Source organism: Vanacampus margaritifer, chromosome 4 (assembly GCF_051991255.1).
Source record: "Vanacampus margaritifer isolate UIUO_Vmar chromosome 4, RoL_Vmar_1.0, whole genome shotgun sequence".
NCBI lineage: Eukaryota > Metazoa > Chordata > Actinopteri > Syngnathiformes > Syngnathidae > Vanacampus > Vanacampus margaritifer.
In genome coordinates, this window is record NC_135435.1 from 6,480,996 (window position 1) to 6,504,288 (window position 23,293).

The window sequence follows — 23,293 nt, forward strand, 5'->3', positions numbered from 1 at the left end:
CTATAAATGAAATTCAAGACTTTTTCAATGGAAAATTAAGTGAATATTATTCAATATCCAGGAGCAATTATTAATATTCAATATCTAGCAGAGTACAAATACTACGCAATATTAATCAAACAATTTAGACTAGCGGGACTGCATACAATTATTGTAAAGAAATGTTTTGGGTTGACTTCACCTGGTGATGCCATACATAGAGTACAGCCTGTTTGTTCTACTACAAAAACAAAACACAAAGACAAACCAGAAATCTTATAACATTTTTTTTTTTATATGGATAACGGGGCATGCCAAAGTCACAGCATTCTGGTATGTCTCAACAAATTACAGCAAGACAATGAAAAACACTTGAATGCATTCATACACAAACATACAAACTCACCCTTTCTCCATCTCTCTTGCTCTCACACACCCACACAAATATACTGTATATTGTACAGACCAGAATAATTCTCAACTTCAAGGAAGTACCTACAGAGAACAGGAAGTGGACATGCGGTCGTAACAGGATGACACCAAGTGAAGGCGGCTGATTGGCTGAGTTCACACGGCCAGGGTCCAATTAGAGGATGCTTACGGATTGACTCGTAGCATTTGGCCAATCAAAAGCCAAGGAAGTGTTCCAGTCGTACTGTATTAATATCATGTTAATCTTACTAATTAGTCGTTTTTACCAATATATATATAAAAATAAAATAAAGGTGACTTTGAGCCACATATATCCATTCAGTCTCACCAATTTAAAAAGATGGCCGTAGAAATGAGCTCTGACAAATAGACTTGCAGTGTGAACAAGCCCCAGCACAGCTGTCACTGGTTTCCTCCTAGAAGATTTCACTTTTTAAATTTCATACAAAACAAAAAACATTTACATTATGAGTAAATGTCTCGAGTACAAAAAAAAGGCACTGCCATTTGTTATTCTAAATATGACTCTCAGCCTTCTGCATGCAGGTTTAAAAGATAAATTACTCATTTTTTCTGCATTTTCCTCAATTTTTGTCCGTTTTTTGCACGTATTTTCTTTTTTATAATAAAGAACAATACTTTTTAGTCAAATATATACGCAAGCCTGCAGTCAATACAGGACATCGGCTCTTTGATCAAAATGAAACTAAATGCAATAAAGGAGCACAGTCAAGCGGCAGAAATTTGTTACACATTAGATGATGCTCAATTTACAAAAACAAAAAACAAAAACTACAACAAAAATAAAATGAGTTTCCCATCTAAAATGCAGAAACTAAGACAAATCCCAAAATACAAAACAGCATATTGTATATGTCTTCAGTTGCAAGTACACAAATACTTTTGAAGTAACACGACTGCAGCCCACACAGAAGTTTATGGTCGGTATTTGGTATGAAGATGTCAACACTCCACCGTTCAATCTCAGCCATGTTCAAATTGCGAATCTTCACACAAGGCTTATGCTGCCTTGAACAACAGAAAAGAAAAGCCATTTAAAAAAAAAAAAAAGTATGCCTGTGAAAAGGCGTAATGTTGTCTAAGTCCCTTTATCTCCCGAGTGCCACTGACATATATATATATTTTTTTCTTGAGTGTGGGACATTAGAACAATAAAATTGTTTGAATTGGAGAATTCAGCCAAGGTTTAACAATTGTTTTCCTTTATTCTTAGCCAGATGTGGCAAATCCAGGTCTAGAAAGTAAAAAAACCTGCCACAGTTTGGCTTTAGCCCTAGGTGCTTGCTAGCTAGCTCCCAAGGTGCTCTTTTACCTGCTAGGGAGCTAGCTAAGTTATAACTAGCTAGCTAGCTAGCATCAGGGGCTAAAGCCAAATTGTGGCAGGGTTTGTATTTTCTGGACCTGGATTTGCCACTATATGACTATTTTCTTCTCCACTTTGATTAAGTTAAGACATTTAATCAAATTTAATTCACATTTTAGTCCACTTTCACATTCACATAAAACAATTTGGTGATAGTCCAAATTAAAATTGCTGACAATGGGAAAACAAGTACTCAGTAAATCCATTGCACTGTATTTCTGTTACACATTCACGACCATAAAATGTTTCACATCCGCTACAAACATTAAAGTGGAAACTCCAAATCACTTATCCAAGAACCGGGTGTCGAACTGTTTTTTCAAGGCAGCCAATGTGAATACTTTGCGGATGTAACATATGCACTGACATCATTATCCTGTCTTCTCCCGTGGCTCATGTGTGATTGAACATGTGATGTGGACCGACTCGTGCTCCGACACCAAAGCTTCACATGAAAAACATCTTTACAATAGACTGAAGAATGCAAACAGGATTATAGAGCAACATAAAAACATAAAAAAAAAATAAAAAAAAGTTAATATCTGAGATGTCTGTATGGTTACCAGCCATAACTTGTTAATACATACATGGTACTTTAAATAATAATATACCTAACTGAGTAAAATTATGACCTCTGCAACAACAATGAGGGGAAAAAAAGAATAAATAAAAGTATGTTCTATAAGTACTGAATCATATGGCAAAGAACACAGGGATCAAGATGCTGCCTGCTCATATATATGAAGTAACAACACTTAAAAAAAGAAAAAAACATTTGTGGAAACTTGCAGGCGACGAAACGAAGAGCTCATTGCGGACGAGCTACCAACACTGAAACGGAATCTGCGAGTGCAGCATCATGATGACACACTTTGACTCGTGTGTGTGTGTGTGGCCTCACAACAGGCCTGTCAAAGGCACAAGAAGGCACCGTGTCAGAATTAAAACAGTTTGAAGCTCTGTTGTCCGACAGCATGAGATCAAGTTGAATTCAAAAACATCATGCATGCCAATACTGGTTTGGTCCTTGACGGACATGACCCGACGCCAAAACTAATGTGACGGGAGATCGAACAACACCAGCGACAGCCGACTCGCTATATTCCGACTGCTATTTGGATGTTCGTGTATCACATTATCTTATCAAGTGCAGGGAACGAAGGCAGTACTGTACAGTGCTATTATGCAATCGGGACTAACTAACAGAAATCGCTAACAAATAAACGTCGGCCATTTTGTTTCCTAAACACATTTCAATATACAGTAGATATAGAGTGTCTGGAATGCAGCTTATATTCAGTGAATATTGTCTGCATTCCAGACACAATAACCTGCTTTTCAAAACTAGATAAGAAAATAAAATCCTTGTCAGCCGAAATTCCGAAAGATTTGGCCTCTTCGGCGTGGTCATGTGACAGCACGCTTCCACACGTGCGCTGCCTTGTCTGGCGAGTAGGCGGCGCTATCTCCAGTCAGACAGTCTCTGGGCTACAAACCCTTCATGGACTGATTCTGTGTGAAGCCCGTTTGCTTATTCCTCAATTTCCTCCAAGGAAGATACATAGTTGCAATATGCAGCTTAAATCACCCATGTTTAACAAAGGTTTCACAAGAAAAAAAAGATATATAAATCCTAGAATCTAAATATGCATAAAAATCCCACTGTGTATGATGAAAACCAGCATCTTTAAAGGGGGAAGTCAACCCAATTTATTATATATATTTTTTACAATAATATTTCTATGCAGCCCCACTAGTCTAAATATGGTAATGTGGTTAATATTGCGTTAGTGGAATATAGTTACGCAGCAAAATCCGGCCGTTTTCATCCATCTCAGGGGGCGGCAATTTTGCCACTTGCTGTCGACTAAAGATGTCATGTTGCTCAGGGCTCAGGTAACAACCAACCACAGCACAGCTTCAGAAAACAGGTGAGCTCTGACTGGTTGTTGACTGAGCCCTGAGCAACTGTGATGTCATCTTCAATCGACAGCAAGTGACAAAATGGCCCCTGAGATGGATAAAAACGGATATAAAATATATATATATATATATATATATATATATATATATATATATATATATATATATATATATATATATATATATATATATATATATATATATATAAAATCCACAAATGTAATATGAATCAGAATGTCATGTTTTAACTAGTGAGGTCACATATAACATATTATTGTCAAGCTTGACTTCCGCTTTAAAGGCTTCCTCGCCACTTAACGGTCTGAACTCAGCGTTGATACAGTCCAAGCTCGACATCAACAAAACGCAACCGACGGCTCACTTCCTCTTCCACCGACGACCCGATTGGACACGACATCCTCTCCCTCCGTCATTATAAGGCCACCAAAGGTCCCGCCTCTGATGCCTTGCTCCTTCAAACATCCGCATCCTTTTCCCAGGATCCCTCCTCACTTTCCCAGCTCCATTCAGTCCCTTCAACCTTCCGCACCTTTCCGCGACGTCCCCGTCTCCTCTTTTCGCCGTTTCCTCTCTCTTGATTGGCACGTAACAATCTTGTTGCTTGTAAACTGGCGTGATGGCTACTCGTGCGATGGAAAGCTGAGGCTTTCTACAGGATATTTCAACATTCAAACTCCATTTCTTTTCTGTTTCTGTACCCTTTGAGAGTAGCATCAATATGTAAACAATAGAGACACGTAATAGACAAAGTGTTTTGTTTGCAATTGGCCTTTGCCAAATGCTTGCCATCCATCTGCTTGTCTGGATTTGTGTGTCCGAGGTACTGATACAGATGTGGAAAATGCAGCATCTCTGCCGCCGCTGCTGCTGCTGGTGTACTGCTTGTGACCCGATCTCCGGGAAGGGCTCTGGTTACACACTGTCCAGCCTATGTTTGATACGTTTGCTCTCCCCGCATGCTTTCTGGACCGAGATGGTGACGATCCGAGCAGCAAGTGTGTTTCCCAATCCCATCGACGCAGCCAATGTGTTTCTTGGATGTCTCCCAGTCCCTTGGTTGAGCTCTACCTTTGGCTACAGGAAGAGGGCGCTGGAGGGCAGATGAGCTCAGGGTGACTTGTGAGAGGGCCTCGTGAAGTTACCCAGCAGGTGGTTACGCTGCTCTCACACAGGTCCTCAAGTTCATATTGTCGATGTGCGATCAGCGCCATCTGAGGATAAAAAAAACAGCATTAGTAATGGCACTGTGTTCATCAGGAGCGTGTTTACCACTGCATTACATCACCTTTCCTTTAACAACATTCAATAAGCATTTGGGGAGTAAGACACTAATGCTGCATTCGAGGAAAGTGGGAAGTCGGACTTTTACAACCTCAAACCTGTCAAGTGTGTACGAGAACGCCCCCTTGAACTCGGAAATCCCACTTGCCAAGTTGGGGTTAAAAAAAGGACCCCGATTTCAATGTTGAAAACACAGACCGTGAATGGTAAAACACAACTTAGTCGAGTATAAAACTAGATTACTTTCTCCATTCATAAATATTCAACATAACTTCACATAACACAACGTACGTGACAGTATGCCGCTATCTCCCTGCATGAAATTATACGGTGAATTACTGAACTGTATGAAATGCTTATTGATAAAAACAATAAATGAAGCAAAATTGCGAGAAGGCAAGTTTGCCGGAGGTCAAAATGTCTTTTGAGGACCAAAATAAACAATTTATCACGATCTGCCATTTTGGTTGTTTACTTTCGCCGCCAAAACTTTCAGGTCGGAACTGGAAAAAGCCAACTGGGATAAATCTGATTTCCGACCATCCTCGAATGCAGCATAATTGTTGAAGTGTTGTAGGTGAGGTTCTTTCCAATTTTTGCTTTTTCAACAACTTGCTCAATAGTCTCAGTTTCCGGACATTGTGCTTCATAATGTGCCACAAATTTCCAATGGGAGAGAGGTCTGGACTGCTGGCAGGCCAGACTACACTCTAAAAAGAACATTGTTGTTTAAGATTACAAATTGAATTGTTGACCAATTTAAAAAAAAATAGCTTGAAGCGGCAACACACGATTGAATTAAGTTAGTCCAAAGTTCATTAAATTTAATATTTTGGATTGTGGTCACTTTGGATTAACTTAATTCAAAGTTGGTCACGCTGGACTAACTTAATTCAATCGTGTGTTACCACTTGAAGCGATTTGTTTAAGATGGTCAACAATTCAATTTATAATGTTAAATTGGTTCAAAAATTCTCTCTTTTTTTGTTGTTGAGTGAACTGGCACTTGCATGCTGCGAAAGACATTGCTTGGACGGACGGACGGCAGCCTATGTGCGCCAAAACCTGCATGTAACTTTCGGCATGAATGGGGTTTTCTTGAATTGCCACACAGAATTGACCAATTTGGCCCTGATAACAATCCAAATGGTCCTTTTCCTCTTTGGACCAAAGTGAGATTTGAAATGTGGACTCGTTCGTATTCAATGAATCTTTTGATGATGATGTCAGATCGTAGATGGTGTAATCCATAAATTCCTTTCAATCACTAAGCTCTTTCTGAGATGCTCCTTTTATACTCGATCATGACACACTCTGTTTTCAATTAAAATGTTCATATGTGAAATGTTCTCAACTGGTGTTTTTTGAGCAGTCCCCAACTTTCCCAGTCTTTTGTTGACCCTCTCACATCTTTTTTTTTTTTTTAATGTATTGCAGCTATCAGTTTCAAAATGAGAGAATATTTGTAAAAATATTTATTTTTTTAATCTGTTTCAATATCTTCAATCTGTAGTGTTTTCAATTGAATATAGTTTGAATGAGATTTGCAAATCATTGAATTCTTTCAATCACACTGAGAAGTGGGGAGATGATGTGGTTGAGGCACAAGTTGTGGACAATGTCCGAATGTCAAACAAAGAAGGCAGAAAAGACAAAAAAAAAAAAAAAAAAAATCACAGTCATGGCAAATTCAACTACATTTGAAAGGGCATTTATTTCTACGGCTAAAGTGTGGAGCTTGGTAACATTTTCCAATCCTGCCCTCCAGGCAACAGCTGTCAAACTGTTGTTTTTCCTCTGAAAGCCTCTATCAGTATTTTGACAGATGTGTTATTCCCCATCCACGACAGCGCGGGCTCGAGCCCCTCGCTGGCTGCCAAGTTCAGGCCTCGCTTGCAAACAGCACATGGCACTCACTGTTAGATTGTTCAATTATCATATTATCACACTCTACCGTATCGCAAACATTGACGACTTGATTTACATGATATGGTTCAACTTCAAGAGGCCCAATTGTGACTTTTCGTCATGTAGCCCATTTTTTTTGTGTATGTGTCAGCAGCTGCAGATGAAAAAGCAGCAAAATGACAAATACCTAAAATAGAGATTTGCAATAGCCAAGTATGGCAGAGGCAAGGATCATTCTTTCAATATCTGAAAATAGGCAGGAATGCGTCAGTCAAATATGCATCCTAGGTTTGTGCTGTTGGAACTCAGATGGAGATCATATTGTCATGATATTTTTGTTGTTCAAGACTGGATGTCTTTTTTTTTTTTTAGCTGGATCCTAGAGGAGGCATATGTTGTGGCCAAATATTTGTGACTCAAATTGTGTGCTTCACTAAACTAACCAAAGTCTTTTATAATTTAGAAAATCGATACAATACAAAGTAAAACTAACACCAATACTTTTGGCCGCAACTGTCAAAGATAATGAAAGAGTCTCCTTTTTAAGGAAGGCCCTACACGCTCCATCGCTCGGTGCTGTTCTGTGCCTTCCCGACCGCTGACACATACACGCATACACAAAGCAGCACTTGTGCAAAGTTGAGTGTGGAGTACTGAGACCCAACTGTCTTCACCTCAGTTGAGTTAAGTGGGGGTGGTGATGACTGTAACCCTGGGCAAAATTTCTTGTACATTATGCACAAACACACACATAACCTCGACTTTCCATTGTCGCCATATATGTAAAGACTTCATTTCTTTTATTTTATTTAAGGGTGCAAACAGATGTTACCAGTGTTGCCACAGTTAACCTGAAAAATAAACTTAGTTACCTGATTACTTGCATTTAAAATTAATGTAGTTACTTTCATGATTACTTGATTGTAAAAGTAACTAATTTAAATTACAAGTCACTTCAATAGTTACATTCAGCAGATACTGACAACCATGCTTAACATGAATGCATTTTAAGAATAAAGTTGGTTTATCAAAAATAAAATAAAGAGCCTTTTTGACTTACAACTATAATAATAATAATAATTTGTATAATTATTTTTATTATTAATAATAATATTTTTTTATAATTATAATAATTATTATTATGAACAATAATAATAATAATAATTATTATTATATATATATATAAAAAAATCTGGTTTATTCTTGATTGGGCTACTTAGAACCTTTTGAATAATTCCTATGTGTCTTTTTTACTCGACATATTTAAGTATCAATGTCATAACAGGAAAACCTAACATTTATAATATATACAAGAATTACATTTGGGGACTTCCTGCAGTTGCACAATCTGGTTGATATTTCTTTTTAAGCTTGAATGCCTACTGTGCTGTTATCCATGTTTTTTTTAAAAAATTTTATTTGATGTATTGTCATTGAAGCTAGATCTAAATACTACCACTATCTAAATATTACAGTGTGCAACAAACCTGTTTTTAGCTGACACAAAGTCAAAACGGTGACTCTACTTCCAGCTTGAAAACGTGAATCTCTCTCCTTTCTCAATTGTTGTTTATTTGGTATGGACATGTGAAAAGTCAACGCGCTGAAAACGGGACATGATGCATGCATGGTGTTCCATAATGTACAGTTTTTTGTTGAGTGCCTTTAGTAAGCAGTATGGTGTTAGGAATCAGGTGTTCACATGTATTTGATCATTTATTAACTATTAGTTTTGTTGCATGTGCAATACGTATGTGAGAGATCACCGTTGGCCCAAAAGTATCAGCTGTTCATTTAAGTCTTCTCAATTCTTACTCACTACTGCAACCTGCAGGTGGTTATCCGTATCAGTCTTTGGTGGTGAAAGGTGCTGCTCTTTGAAATTCTGACGTCACCTTCAATTATATTGCATAGTAACGCTTAGCGACTTAGATTAGTAACTGTAGAACTGTCAAACGTGAACCTGCATGGCCAGCAGCTGGACAAACGACCAGTTATAAACAACTAAGGGCTAATTTTACAGTGCGACAGTGACAAGTTCTCCTGAGAATATGTTGCATTCTCAGGGTTTGATTCGCTGTGTCATCATGGCAGTGGTTTTTGAACACGCCCATGGCATTAAAATAAAACTAAAAAAAGATCTGTGGCACAAATGGAGATCCAGCACATGGAGCCGGTCAGATGGACTGTCACTGTAATGGAAACTCTACTAAGAGAGCTGTGTCACACCCGGTGTAGTTCTGCTAGTAAAAAGCAGATGAGTTTAAGTGGGTTAACTTAAAACTGTCTCTTAAAGATGTCAGTCAAGGCTAATTGGCATGATATATAGTGACTCCGAAACGAAAGTTTACTACTCACCCTGAAGACAAGAATGACTGTGTTAATGAACCCTGTCAGATTGACTTAAGAAAAAAAGAAAATGAAATGTTATACCGTTTTTATGATAAATTAAATATTTAACAGGACAGACTGGGCCATTTGATTCTGTGCACACCAAATGCAGCTGAGAGGAAAAGAGCAACAGTAATATCCATGGATCAAATACATCAGTGCTATACGGTTATTACTACAATGGCTTTCAAATCATAAAACATAGATTACATGCATATTCAAATACAAAAAGCTCATTAACACGTGGGATGACTGTGAAAATGTGTATTACCTCCCAATGCATGCTCTGTCATACTCAGACATAAAGATTCAAGCCGATTGTTGATATCTGGCTCCGTAACTGGCAACTGAAGATCTGTATATGATGGAGGGGGAAAAAAAAACAATGATTATGCAACAGTTTAAAAAACAATGATGAATGAGATTGATCGTATCTACCATGAATCACAATATTTTTATACTGTGATTTAAAAAAAGATTCACCTGGTCTGGAAATGTAAATCTGAATTGCATCATCCGCCTTTGAATTAAAAAAAAATATGTATATTTTTTCAATAATAGGTACAAAGTGAACTTGTTTTTGTTACGTATGTGTGTGCTCTCCTGTCTTTACTTTTCTATTATGTAAATCTAATTGAATCTTAAATAAAATAGGTATGTATCTATCTACCTATCTATGTATAACTAGCTATATATATATAAAATAAATAAATAAATACATTTTTTATTCATATTAACCACATTTTTTTTTATTTTGATTAATCATGATTAATCGCTTCATAAAAAAAGTATTTTTTTAATCAACATTTTTGTCCCGCCAAATTTGAAGAGCACCGTTTATGTGTTAATTCTTTTGACATTTAATGTTATGAGGACGTCTTCAAGATTTTTTGATCCAGTGCACACGCTCATCCGCCTCTTTCTTATCAGTTATCAGCTTGCATAATTTAAAATGGAAAAAAAATGACCCCAATATTTTGACATGAACAAATATTCTAAATGTGACACGCAAACATTTATTAAATGCTTTACTTTAATGCATGTATTTATGTTTATTGCTCAAACACAACCTGTGCTACCTTAAACGTAGCCCTCCGCTGTCACGCTAAAGGATAAATTATTGGTGCGATTAATCTGCGTAAATTCATGATTAATGCGATCATTTTAATTAGTTAACGCTTTAACTTTGACAGCACTAATATATATATATTTGAAGAGCACCAGGTTATATGTTAGATCTCTTGACATTTAATGTAATGAGGACGTCTTCAACATTTTTTTTTATCTACTGCACATGCTCATCCTCCTTTTTTTCTAATCAGTTAATTACTTGCATAATTTAAAATGGGAAAAAATGACACCAATATTTTGACGTGAACAAATATCTGCATTAATTAATGATTAATGCGATATTTTTTTGTGATTAATTAATCAGTTAACGCTTTAACTTTGACAGCACTAATATATATATATATATATATATATATATATATATATATATATATATATATATATATATATACACACACACACACACACACACACACACACACACACACACACACACACACACACACACACTGTATATGTCTCCAAGGTAATCGTTTCTGTTGACTTCCACTGCTTAATCTCTTGAACTGAGTGGAGAATGTTTGTGAGAGGGTTGGGTTGAGGTTGAAGAGTTTGAGGGCGTGTTGCAGGGCATATATTTGGGCTGCGCAACCAAGCAACCCCGTCTAGCTATTCAGTCTTTAGCTGAGTCTTCAATACAGACGGGCCAGTGAAAATCACTTGCGGTCACAGAGAAAAGCTGAGTTAGGCGGTCATCCACAGTCGGCTATTTATAGGCTTCAATGACCAGCCTTCCTCCAAAACACATCCACATACTCTCTCACTCCCTGTGAACCAAGACCAAGACAAACAAAATAGGACACACACATTCCGTCCTTTTTCAATATTGTACCTCAATTAATGTGGGTCCTCCCAATCATTTTGCACTTACATGTACACGCAACAAGACAGCAGGAGGCTGACTTTTAAAATGGCTTAGTCGGTCTGAGTGCTACGTGTGCATGACTCTGCAGACTTGGGAGGGACGAGACAGTCAAGAAAGAGTGGGTCAGGGAGGGAGAGAAGGCAGGAAAGTGGGCCAGAAAGTTGTCCTCACTGCACAAAGAGCCCCATTGTGGGACTCTCACGCATTTCCCTTCGCTGCCTCGTTTTCTTCCTCTCCCACATACGTTCTCCACTCACACTCTCTGACATCCTGGCAAGTGAGATACTGTGGAACAAGTCCCAGTTTTCGGTCAATAGCTGCTGTGGCACATGTAACCCAGCGGAAGCTACCGCATGTCACAGTCACCATGGTCTTGATAGTCAACGAGCTTTTGAGGGCAAGTCCCGAATTTTAGGTTTCAGCAATAGTGAAATATTTCAAATATGGGTCGGATTGAGTTACAATTCCACTGTAACTTTTTGGATATATAATTGGCAGAGTGGTTTATTTGTTAGTTTTATTAGTTTTTTTTGTTTTAATTTATTAGTATAAATATTTTTAATATTAAAAAAAAAAAAAAAATTCTGTTACAATCTACATTCCCCTCACCAATTGTAGTTTTAATAGGGCTGGGTTTTCAAAAAAATATATTAAAAAAATCGAATAATCGATATCAAATCGATTTTCCTTTTTGAGCCATGAATCGATTGTTAATATCTCTATTTCTTATAAATTAATAAGAAAATAGAATATCAGAGGCCTTTTTTTTATTACGGCTTTCTTGAAATTAACTGTTCATATGAATTTAAAAAGTATTTTCTTACATTTATAAAATACCTGACTTATTGCACTTTAAGACAATTTTGAATCTTTTAAATTTATATTTACAATTATTGAATTACAACATTAAAAATATTTTAATTTCGTCCTTGCTGAAATGATTATAACACGTTACTTTCATTAATAAACTAAATCATTTAACCAGTTACTGCCTCTGCAAAATTTTATAAGGAGTTTAATGTTTGTGTTGAACAAGAAAAGGTACAGAAAATGTATGTTTAAGAGAACATTGTGATCTTGTCTCGGTAAAAAATAATGAACCTTTCTGCTTAAAATGTTATTTTGCAACACTGCTACGGGTGCCTGATTGGCCATTCCGCTTGAATGCGGAAGTGCATTGTTGTGGGCAGTGTCGGGCTATACAAGAGACGTACATCAATTGCCTAATAAAAACAAAACAAATCCAAAGCTCAGTGAGGAGACAAGATTGTGTATTTGAGACTCTTATGTAATAATGACTGATTTACAGTCAGATGTGCTCAACACAATGCAAATAGCCTGTTTTCTTCAACCAGGGATAGAGATACATTAAACATCTTATCCTCTCAGAGGACACAAAGTGAAAGATCATGTGAGTGAATTTTTTTTTTTCTCCCCACAAAGGTTCCTACCGGCTTGTTGGAACATGACCATGGTTTGCGGTGTTGTGTGAACCGGCAGGGAGCGAGTCCGCTGCACAGAGCTGTGAGTCCGACTAGGCATACTGTTGCTGCCTCCAGGATTGGCAAACCACAGACCCTGAAGAGAAAAATACAGAAGCGAGACCATTTCATCAACTTGTCGAAGAGGGGGGAAAAAAAGTGTCAAAGTTTTAGCCGAACCAGCGCATATGCATCTAGCCACTATACCAGTGGTTCGTAACCTGGGTTCGATAGAACCCCAGGGTTTGGTTGAGTCAGTCTCAGTTCGGGGGACGTCAAGAGCTGCAGGTGATCATGCTACATTGCCTGGCCTATCTGCGTTGCATAGAATTTGGTGCACTTTAGTCGACGTGTGACTGTTGTGATGGTATGTCGTGTGATTGCTTTATTATTGTTATCCCGTCATACTAACTATGTCTATAAAAAAAAAGCAAGTGGTCAAACATAATATAAAAAACGTGCAATATGAATTCACATGCATAACTGGACATATGGTGTTTTGATAAATTCTCTGGGTACTTCCTCTCACATTCCAGAAAATATGACTGTTTAGGCAAATTGAAAAGTGTAAATTGAGTGTGCAGTATTGTGATTGGCGACGAGTCAAGGGTGGATCCTGCCTCTCGGCCAAAGTCAGCTGGAACAGGCGACTTGCGACCCTAGTGAGGCTGAGCGCCACAGTATAGAAATTGGATGGATGGACAGATGACAATACTGCAAAAATGTTTTTGGAAGAATTACCTCACATTTCCCCATGAGAAAATTGGTTGACATGATTTGGCAGTTGACCAATCTTGTGTTTGATTTGTGCTTTTCATTTTATAATCACTAGCCTCTGCGTCAAATGAGTATTAAGATGATAGAGTCAACTGAGGGATTGTGTGCTAATACTGTAATACTCAAAACAAAAATGTCAGTTTCTTTATAAAATAAACATACACAGTTTTACTAGCTATGCAGCAAAATCCAGCCATTTTTTAGCCAAACTGTGGGAGAGTAAACAAGCACCCGGGGACCACAGTTTTGGCTTTAGCCCCCAGGTGATATAATAGGCAGGTTAGAGTGAGGAATTTGTGTGGCTAGCGTCGGAGACTGTCAGTTGGGTATCGGCTTGATGTCCATACAGGAGTGTTGAAGGGATGTTGAAAGAACTGCCTTTTGCTGCTCTGACCTACCATGACCAGAGGTGGCAAATCCAGGTCCAGAAAGTAAAAACCCTGCCACAGTTTGGCTTTAGCCCCAGGTGCTAGCTAGCTAAGTCCCCGGGTGCTTGTTTACCTGCTAGGGAGCTAGCAAGCTAGCGCATCATTATTTATATTGCTAGCTAAAGCCAAACTGTGGCAGGCTAGCTAGCTCCCTAGCAGGTAAACAAGCCTCCAGGGAGCTAGCTAGCTATAACCTGGGGCTAAAGCCAAACTGTGGCAGGCTAGCTAGAGCTCCCTATCAGGTAAACAACCATCCGGGGAGCTAGCTTGGGAGCTAGAGCTAACTAGCACCCGGCGCTAAAACCAAACTGTGGCAGGCTAGCTAACTCCCTAGCAGTTAAACAAGCACCCGGGGAGCTAGCTAGCTAGCACCTGGGGCTAAAGCCAAACTGTGGCAGGGTTTTTACTTTCTGGACCTGGATTTGCCACCTCTGGTCATGGTAGGTCAGAGCAGCAAAAGGCAGTTCTTTCAACATCCCTTCAACACTCCTGTATGGACATCAAGCCGATACCCAACTGACAGTCTCCGACGCTAGCCACACAAATTCCTCACTGTAACCTGCCTATTATACCTCCAGCACTAGCCCCCTCCAGCCGCCCCCTGCTCCCTCTGCAACCCCCCCTCATCGCCCTCCAGTGCCGCGGGCCAAGGAAAAACAGGAAATGCCTATGCACTGTTCTCACTGTTTCAATCACTCTTTCTTTCTCTCTTTTACAAACGTAAATACTATCTCTCCCTCTCTCTCCGTTTCGTTGCCCCTCCCTCACCAACACCTCTGCCAAACTATGACTCACATATCTCTCCCTGGTTTCCTCCGTACACATCTACAATACAGACACACAAGGAAGTATGGGGAAAAGGAACTGAGGTATTTCCTCCCATTGTGTGGGATGAGTATGTGTGAGAGAGCAAAAGAGTTTCCAATGAAATGGGTCAAGCCAAAGCAAAGTGTGCCAGGATGAGCCTGAAACAGCTCCATTGCTCCTCCTGTTTCAGTGTTCAACACTGACGCAAGGTCTGTGGTATGCGGGGTGACTTCCCTACAAATTCCATCCACCTCATTTCAGTAGGCAGACACCAACACTACACCCTTTTCCTTTGTCTGTATTCTTGCGATATGGAAAAAAAACATTTTATATGGATTTGTCATGAAGAAAGTCAGTCTGCTATACAGATTATCGTAAAAATCCCGGGACACACATTTTAACATGTTTTTTTTTTTGGGTCAACCACCACTTGCATCAACTATTTCATTTACTACATTCACAATACTATTTTTGTTGTTGCACTTTTTCATTAAATTTTGTGAACGATCACAAATATCGGAAGAACATGCTGTAGTCATCAAATAATTCTAATTACAATTTGCTGTAACATTCCCGCTTCGAGCCTGTAGCGTGACATAATCTGCATAAGGATCTAAGGCTAATTTAGCTTGGCCAAAGACACACAGTACACGCAATGGGGATGGGTTCAAAATGGGACCCAAAACAAAACAAAACATCCTTGGTTCCTCCCATTGGCCCCGGTAGGTTAGAACTAGAAAATCTTTCAGGGGCTTCTTGGTACACTGAGTAAACGGCTGGTTCACACTCAAGATGTTAGATGATAGTCAATATGGCTTCAAAAAGGTATGATGAAGATAAAGTGCTCCATTTACCGTTCATTATTTTGTTCAAATTGGTATTTTCATTTGTTGGACAATGAAGCGTTTTTCAGGAAAATTACACTAACTAATTTGAGTTTACTTGTTAACGTGAATAGTGATGGCTAATTATGACTACGAGTCCATATATACAGACCCATTCCCAAAAATTAGAACATCTTGGAAAAGTTGAATAATTTCCATAAATCCACTCAAAAAGGTAAACTTTCATTGATTATAGATTCAGGGGCCACAATTTAAACAATTAAAAATATTAATTTGTTTGATTTTACATAATTTGGGTTTCCAGCTCGTAAACGAAAACAGTTTTTAATTTTTTTTATTTTTATTGAATACTATGAATAAATCACCATGTACTGTATACTTTGCATTGTTTTGTAGGGGTGGGATCGGGGGAGCCTGAAATTAGGATCACATCAAATTGATGAAAATATGGTATTTTCAAAAACAATATCAATCTTTAGTACTGTTAATCTATTTGATGTATGCAGATTTCATCTTTCAGGAACTAAAGGCATGTAAAGCTGACAGTTGCCCATTAAGGTGTTATTTCAGTATGTCTATGTAACTGTTATGTAACAAATTTTCCTGGACTCTGAACTATTGTTTCATTTTAAAAATGTTTAAAAACAAATATTTATTGTGTGCTCTATCCAAAATGTGTCTTTTATGAGTAAATTGAAAAAATATAATAGAAAATTGTCATTAATTTCACGCAATTGTACAGAAATTTGCTATTTATGGACATACAGGTCATTCCTTAAAATGATCTGTCATTGTTTTTTTGGGGAAATGTTATGTATCAAAAGCACTAATAGGTTGCTCCCTATAGTTTTCTGGTTAAAATCATGTGGTTCTAATGCCTCATAGTGGAATGTGCAAGTCCATTATGAATTACCACTACGTTCCTTGTCTGGTAATGGGTTTTAAATGCTGGAATTTTGACATCAATATCAACTTTTACCCAGTTGCCTCTGCCTTTGTACTTTCCTCCTCTTCCAATTAGTTTGACTCACCTGCCTCCCTTGCTTGGGGCCTGTGGGTGTGCTACTGCTGCTGCGAGGTGTAGGTCCAAGCAGGCCGCTGCTGCTCAGCAGGCCCAGCCTTGCACCTGGTAAGCTCCGAGAGGGCATCTGGAACTGTCGAAGGCTTCTTCGCGCCATAACACTGCTCCCAACACAGCTTGTGGTAGGGAGGGAGTTGGACTGACCAAATCCACGACTGCTATAAGACAAAACATTTCAACTCGTTTAGCTCCTTGTCTTATGTTAAGGAATATTTGCAAAACACAACCACCATACTGTATACAGTACTGAATACACAACATATACCTTCTTTGTGTTCGGTAACCTGCAATGTCAAGGAGCGTTTTTCTCGGAATGGATCTGAACAGCCTCTGGACCTGCTGTTTCCATGACAACAGCCTCTTCTTCTGAGTTTCACTAAAGGACTGATGGCCAAGGGAAGAGAACGTAGTTGAGTATAGTGCATGACTGGTGTTGAAACAGAAAGTGAGCTCTTACTAGCTGGGCATCGTTCAAAACAACTAACAGGCCACTTGAATGTTGTCACAAACCAAAAGCACTTCTGGTCAAATTTACACGTACATGGCAGTTTCCCCTTCAAGCCTATTAGTTCATCATAGTTACCATACTGTATATTTTAGAATGACTAGTCCTTATTTACATTAAAAGGGGAGTCAACTTTAAACATTTCTTGACAATAATATGTTTATATGTGACCTCACTAGTCTAAACATGACATTCTGATTAATATTACATTTGTGGAAGATGAGTTAAGCAGCAAAATCCAGCATTTTTTTTTTACAATGGCAGAAGGCAGCCATTTTGCCAATTGCTATCAAGTGAAAATGACATCACAGTTGTTTAGGTCTCAGATAACAACCAATCACAGCTCAACTTGAGATAGATAAAAATGGCTGGATTTTGCTGCATAACTCATATTTCACAAATCTAATATTAACATGAATACCGTATTTAGACTAGTGGGGCTGCATAGAACATATTATTGTCAAGAATTTTCTTGGGGGTTGACTTTCCCTCCACGTCCATTATCTATAGTAGACTTAATTTATTAAAAAGATATATGACCAAAACAAAGACTGAAAAAAATCAAACCGTGTTGGATATTTGTCTTCTGTTGTCAATACCATTCGTGTTCTTAATGATGTGGATTTTAAAGCGTAATGTGTACCTCATGTTTTAGACACTTGTCAATGAGTTGTAGGTAGGAGCTGATGTTGTCTTCATCTGACCTCGACACCAGTAGCTGAGTGCAAACTGAGAAAATGATTGGCAATTATAAACTTTTATTGTTCATGTTAATTTCTTAATGTTCATTTGAATGAAAGAGCTGACCTTTGCCCATAACACGAGTGAACTGGCTTGGTAGATCCCCCTCTGCAATGACACTTGAGCTTGCCTCAGCCTCTCCACCGCCTCCAGTGAGGTGGGACCCAGGTGCAGAGCTTTTGGAACCTGTGTTCAGGGGAGGTCGGTGCAAGGAAGTCTCCTCGCCACCAGTAAAAGCCTTGATAGGCGTCATGATCATCTGATGAAGTTCTTGCAGGGGCACACGCAGATTACTGCCCTCTAACACATCCTGGCGGAAAGAGATGCAGGGAAAGTCATTTGACTCACTTTGCATTTGAATTTTTCCTTGTATCCACATCCATCTCATTAACTTACACAGTAAAACAAGTATCTTATTCGTGGCAATTGCTGTGGGAAAGCCTAAATGTAGCTGCGGCATGCCCTTGAGAGCCATGGTATTGTTTTAGCCTGAGGAATAGGATGGGGTTTTGGTGGGTACCCACTATACAACTTCCTGGATTAGATGTTCTCCAAGATGTCAAATGCGCTGACAGTCAATGAACAGACTTCTGCCACTCATAAATTGTTGCCTTGCTACACATTCTGCAAATGTCTCAAGTCTTGATGAAATGAAAGTTGTCCGACAGGAAACTGGAACCAATCTCAACGGATACCATAAATATGTGTAATCATTTACTATTTCAATACTTCCAAGTCTTATTTCTAAAAATAAAATAAATAAATACATCTAATAAAACTAATAACAATAAAATAATAATAATAATAATAAATAATAATAATGACAAAATATTAATAATAATAATGACAAATTCATGACCAGCAACAATAAAATAATAACAAAATAATAATAATATAATAGGGATGGATGTGTATGCATGAGTTAGGATAACTTTTCTCACAAATCTGAGGATTTATTTCTTGCCTGAAGTATAATTAATTGCCTTATATTGGTTTTGGATGGGGTGGGCATTTTTTCACTGTAATACTACTGACTCTGACATACTACTCCCCTCTAAAGTCACCCTTCAAAAACGGATTCTCCTTTGCACTCATGTACTGTATTATGTACTCCCCAAATTTGCTGGTGTCCATGCTCAAAATTTGAATTATTACCAGCATAGTAGTTTGATAGATTGGAGCAAAGATATCAATACCCGTAGCGGTACCTACATACATAAGACATGCTCCTTTTGACCTGCGTGCCTACGGCGACACTAAGCTAGGAGGTCTAAGTTGTAGCGTATTTCATGAAGGTGGATAGCACATGCTTCGGCGTTGACAAAAAAAAGGTCAATCTCATGAAAAACTGTTAAATTAACAAGCTACAACTTAATTTCAATGTCTATGCATTGTATTTGAAGGAATCGTCATCCTCCCATTGCAACATGGCCACCATGTAGGCAATGCATTAGCTGGCTGGTACATAGTATTGTATATTATCTATGCCAAAATGAGGGGGGGGGGGAGAAAGAATTCACTTTTAATTAAAAGCAAAACAAAACACAACATCAGGTACAACATGTTTGTTTCAATTAGTAAGCAGTGAAAATGATATTGAATAAGAAAGATATTAATATGGACGTTTTTATTGCTTCAAGATATTGGCTAACCAGCGCAATTAGAAAAGTAATGTGTCATTTAAAGTAACGTCACTCCATCAGACACTAGTATATTTTGTATGCGTTGGATGCTGCCATTGTTATGCTAGCGTCAGCCTAGCAACCATAAGTTGGCATGCCGCCATTCTAAAAAGGGGAAAATGGTACATGCTTAGGATATGACAGAGTATGCCAGAGAACACTTCATTTGACAAATTTCTTAAAGGTATAAGAGGCTCAGAGGACAAACAAGGCAGTACCAAAAGCAATGGCGTCCAGCCCGCCACGTGTGGAACATACTAATCGGTTTTAAATGTCAAAACCACCACGTTATTATAAATAAATGTGTAACATTAGACATTATATGTCATGTTGGAATGAAATTACACCTTTTTCACAACATCCAGGTACCATGTAAACATTTATACTATGTGATGAGCTTTCGTTTTTTCCCCCTAGCTATGTGTAATAACACCAATTCACCCACCCCCTCAATTTTGGAGGATTCATCATGTATTTATTTATTTAAGGGGTTTTATTTTTTTTACGTGCGATTAATGACTGCCCTTTACCTGGAAAGCCTGTACTAGGGAAATTCCAGTAGCAACGCAGCAGACACGCCCACGTCAAAATTAGCAGCAATAAATTTAACAATAACGCATACATTTGTAGAGACTGGGGTTTAGTTGTATTTTAAAATTTTAAAACTGTGCAGAATTTCACAAGTTACTTCATGTTAAAGATTGTCACCAATGTCTGACAAATGCAATTATGCCATCTAGTGGCAGAAAAATGACCTCAACACAAATCAATGTCACACTCTTTTATAATACAGTACATATTTTTCATTTTATCTCAGTTGTATGTATTATTATGAAATTACTGAATCAATGACTAAAAGACGCAGCCATGTCTATTAGTTTAAAAATAAATTCAACAAGAGTATGAAAACTATGGTACATTTAGAAGAGATATAAAATTTGTGATTAATCGTGAGTTAACTATTGAAGTCGTGTGATTAAAAAAATTAAATCGCCTGACACCCCTTCTATCTATCTATCTATCTATCTATCTATCTATCTATCTATCTATCCATCCTTACACTCAAGAAGTTATGTAAAAACAGTACATTGTAGTGTAGTTACTTCTTCCATGTCATCGACTCAGACCAATGACACTGACATAACTGCATGACAATTTACGGTCTTCAGTACACATTTTATGAAGTGTAGAAGGTCTTGCTGGGAGAACGTGTCAGCTTCGAGTTCTGAACACATATCATACTGAAACTTTTTACTGTCATGCAGCAGTGCTAACCGATGAGCCACGGTGCATTATGAGCCTCATTTGGTAGTAGTAAAAAATGCGAGGGTGGAAGGGTCATGGCTTGTAGTTTTAAAGTCATGACAACACATACACAAAAAAGAATGGTAACTGACCTTTTCTAGGCTGCGCAGCAGGTTTTGTCTCTCTTTTAGCTTTTGAATGCTAATAACAATCTTGTGTCTTGCTCCTTTGGTGACTTTCTAGAGAAACAAAAACAAAAGGAGCATCAAAACATATGCACCTTTTGAATAGATGTCAAGAAAGTGTAAAGGTTAAACACATTTTTAAAATGTGCTTTATTTCAAAGTATATTTTATATCAAGTCCCAAGGGTTTTGACAATAGTAATACAATTATTACCAATAGTCAGTGTGTACCTGTGCCTCGAGTTGTTCTTCACTAAGTGACAACATTTCATCATAGGTCATGGTGGAAAACAGCGCTGCATACTTATGGAGGCGGAGACTCTTCAGCCATGCAGGGACATCTGTTATCAACACACACAAATGCGGTTGATTCAGCCAGCAGTTTGAATTAAGAATGTTGGATAACACAGGTTTATTGTACCTTCTGCCATCTACCTGTAATGCAATAGCATGTGATTGTTCTGCCGCTCACTGTACGTTGTAGTGAACAAAGATGTATTTCTAATTAATACAATTGGGGGGACAAATTGAGTGAAATTGGATCATTTCCCACAGCATGCCTGATTATCTCTCATTGGTTAATCACTAATTGGGAATGTTTGGACTCAAATATATTATGCAGTATTTGTTAAATTCTCCATCCATCCTCTTTCGCTTATCTGAAGTCAAGCCAAGACAGTGAAGCCCAGAATTCCCACTCACAGCCACTTTGTTGACCTTGAAGTGACCCCAGACAGTGTCCCCAACATGTCAGGGGTCTTCTCCGAGGCCTTCTCCTGGTGGGATGTGCCCAAAATTCCTCATTGTGGAAGAATCCAAGCCAGATGAAGGAGTCAACTCATCTGGCTCCTCTCGATGCACTGCTCTAGCTAGCTACTAGCTCTCTAAGGAACAACACTGCAGAGGAAACTTGCACCCAAGATCTTAATTCTTTCAGTCATGTCTCACAGAGTGTGACCGTAGGTATATTTGGCCACCTGCGCTTCTCGGCTCAGCTCCCTCTTTACCGTGACAGAACGACACTATCTGCATCACTGCTGATGCTGCACTGATCAGCCTGTCTCCAAAAGAGACACAAGAGACTTGGAGTCAGGTCATAGAGGTGAACATTTCTGGTTACTTTTTAGGTACCATGGACTTTCCCCTATTAATGTAAATGAAAAGAACGTCCACTTTATTTGACTGGCTGCCATTGGCAATTATTTTGGGAATGCTGGAAGCATTTATTCTCCACACTTTTTTGCCGTGTAACAACTCCCACATAATACTTCCGATTTACACCGTTCAAATGACTATCGTAGTGGCAAGCTATGCAGTAATTTCATGAATATGACTTCGGCTACAGAATAAAATAACTCCAAGCACAAAGACAAAATCCCCCATTAATAAACAGTCAAATGCACTTAATAGTTTTGAAGAAGGTGCACTTTTAAACTAACCTGTATGTACGTGCAGTTGGAGTGGATGCTAACTATCTGGCTCCAAATGTGATTTAGAGTGTACGTTTACTAGTAAAATGTATGAACATTTATCTACTAACCTTGCAAAAAATGATCGCTGCAAATCCATGAATACTTTGTGGGCTGCCAGTCCTTTCTGTTGATTGCTGCTATCAATAGACGTCGTTCGTCTTCATTAGTAGATATGTGATAAAAAGCAACATTTGGCTTACTCCCTTGTCTGTCTCTACAACCGACCGCACAGCAAGATATGACCATTTTATAAGATAATCGATTAGATAAAGGACTTTACGCTGTACGAGATTCAATGGTTACAATACAGGCAAGTGGTTCTTTTGTCGTCCAGCGTCCCGGAAGGGGCGCTCCCATGAGGGCGGTGACGTCACATGCAAAAAGACAATAGCCAAGCTGCGTGTTTAGACTGCACTTGTTTCGGCACATGTCCGATACATATTAGACTCGATTTTTAGCCACATCTAGAAGAGGCCTGATTCCAATCTGAAGACGTCTGATTCCATGCATTTTTTTTCCATTTATGCAACTATGGGGCATATTCAATTGCGAATTGTGGCACTTGAGAGCAAAAAAACTAAACAAAACACACACACCAATTGCATCAATTGAGCAATGCAGTGTAAAATTATTTTACTGCTCAAGTGAGACTTGTGCACCTGTTAGGTATTTTGGCCAACTTTTTTGAAGGTTAAAGTGTGCCTTCTTCATAATACATGATTCAAAATCT

At 38.4% G+C, this 23,293-nt stretch overlaps 1 protein-coding gene and 1 long non-coding RNA gene across 3 annotated transcripts in view; both read right to left on the reverse strand.

Moving 5' to 3' along the window:
• Positions 1-251: 251 nt before the first annotated feature.
• Positions 252-3,799, reverse strand: LOC144051047 (uncharacterized). Its single transcript, XR_013293986.1, has 2 exons — positions 3,127-3,799; positions 252-3,073 (listed from the first exon to the last, which is right to left on the reverse strand). It is a non-coding gene; the product is annotated as an uncharacterized LOC144051047 (long non-coding RNA).
• A 131-nt stretch (positions 3,800-3,930) lies between these two features.
• samd4a (sterile alpha motif domain containing 4A) overlaps positions 3,931-23,293 on the reverse strand; it is a 56,500-nt gene continuing 37,137 nt past the window's right edge. The window contains exons 6-14 of one of the 2 annotated variants that reach the window (XM_077564872.1): positions 21,323-21,432; positions 21,060-21,146; positions 18,047-18,290; positions 17,883-17,968; positions 17,000-17,118; positions 16,685-16,892; positions 12,767-12,893; positions 9,591-9,674; positions 3,931-4,950 (exon numbers count right to left, since the gene is read on the reverse strand). In XM_077564872.1, coding sequence (XP_077420998.1) covers positions 4,922-4,950; positions 9,591-9,674; positions 12,767-12,893; positions 16,685-16,892; positions 17,000-17,118; positions 17,883-17,968; positions 18,047-18,290; positions 21,060-21,146; positions 21,323-21,432 — 1,094 coding nt within the window. In that variant the 3' untranslated portion in view covers positions 3,931-4,921. The remainder of the gene's footprint in view (positions 4,951-9,590; positions 9,675-12,766; positions 12,894-16,684; positions 16,893-16,999; positions 17,119-17,882; positions 17,969-18,046; positions 18,291-21,059; positions 21,147-21,322; positions 21,433-23,293) is intronic. The other variant, XM_077564873.1, reaches the window with a different exon arrangement.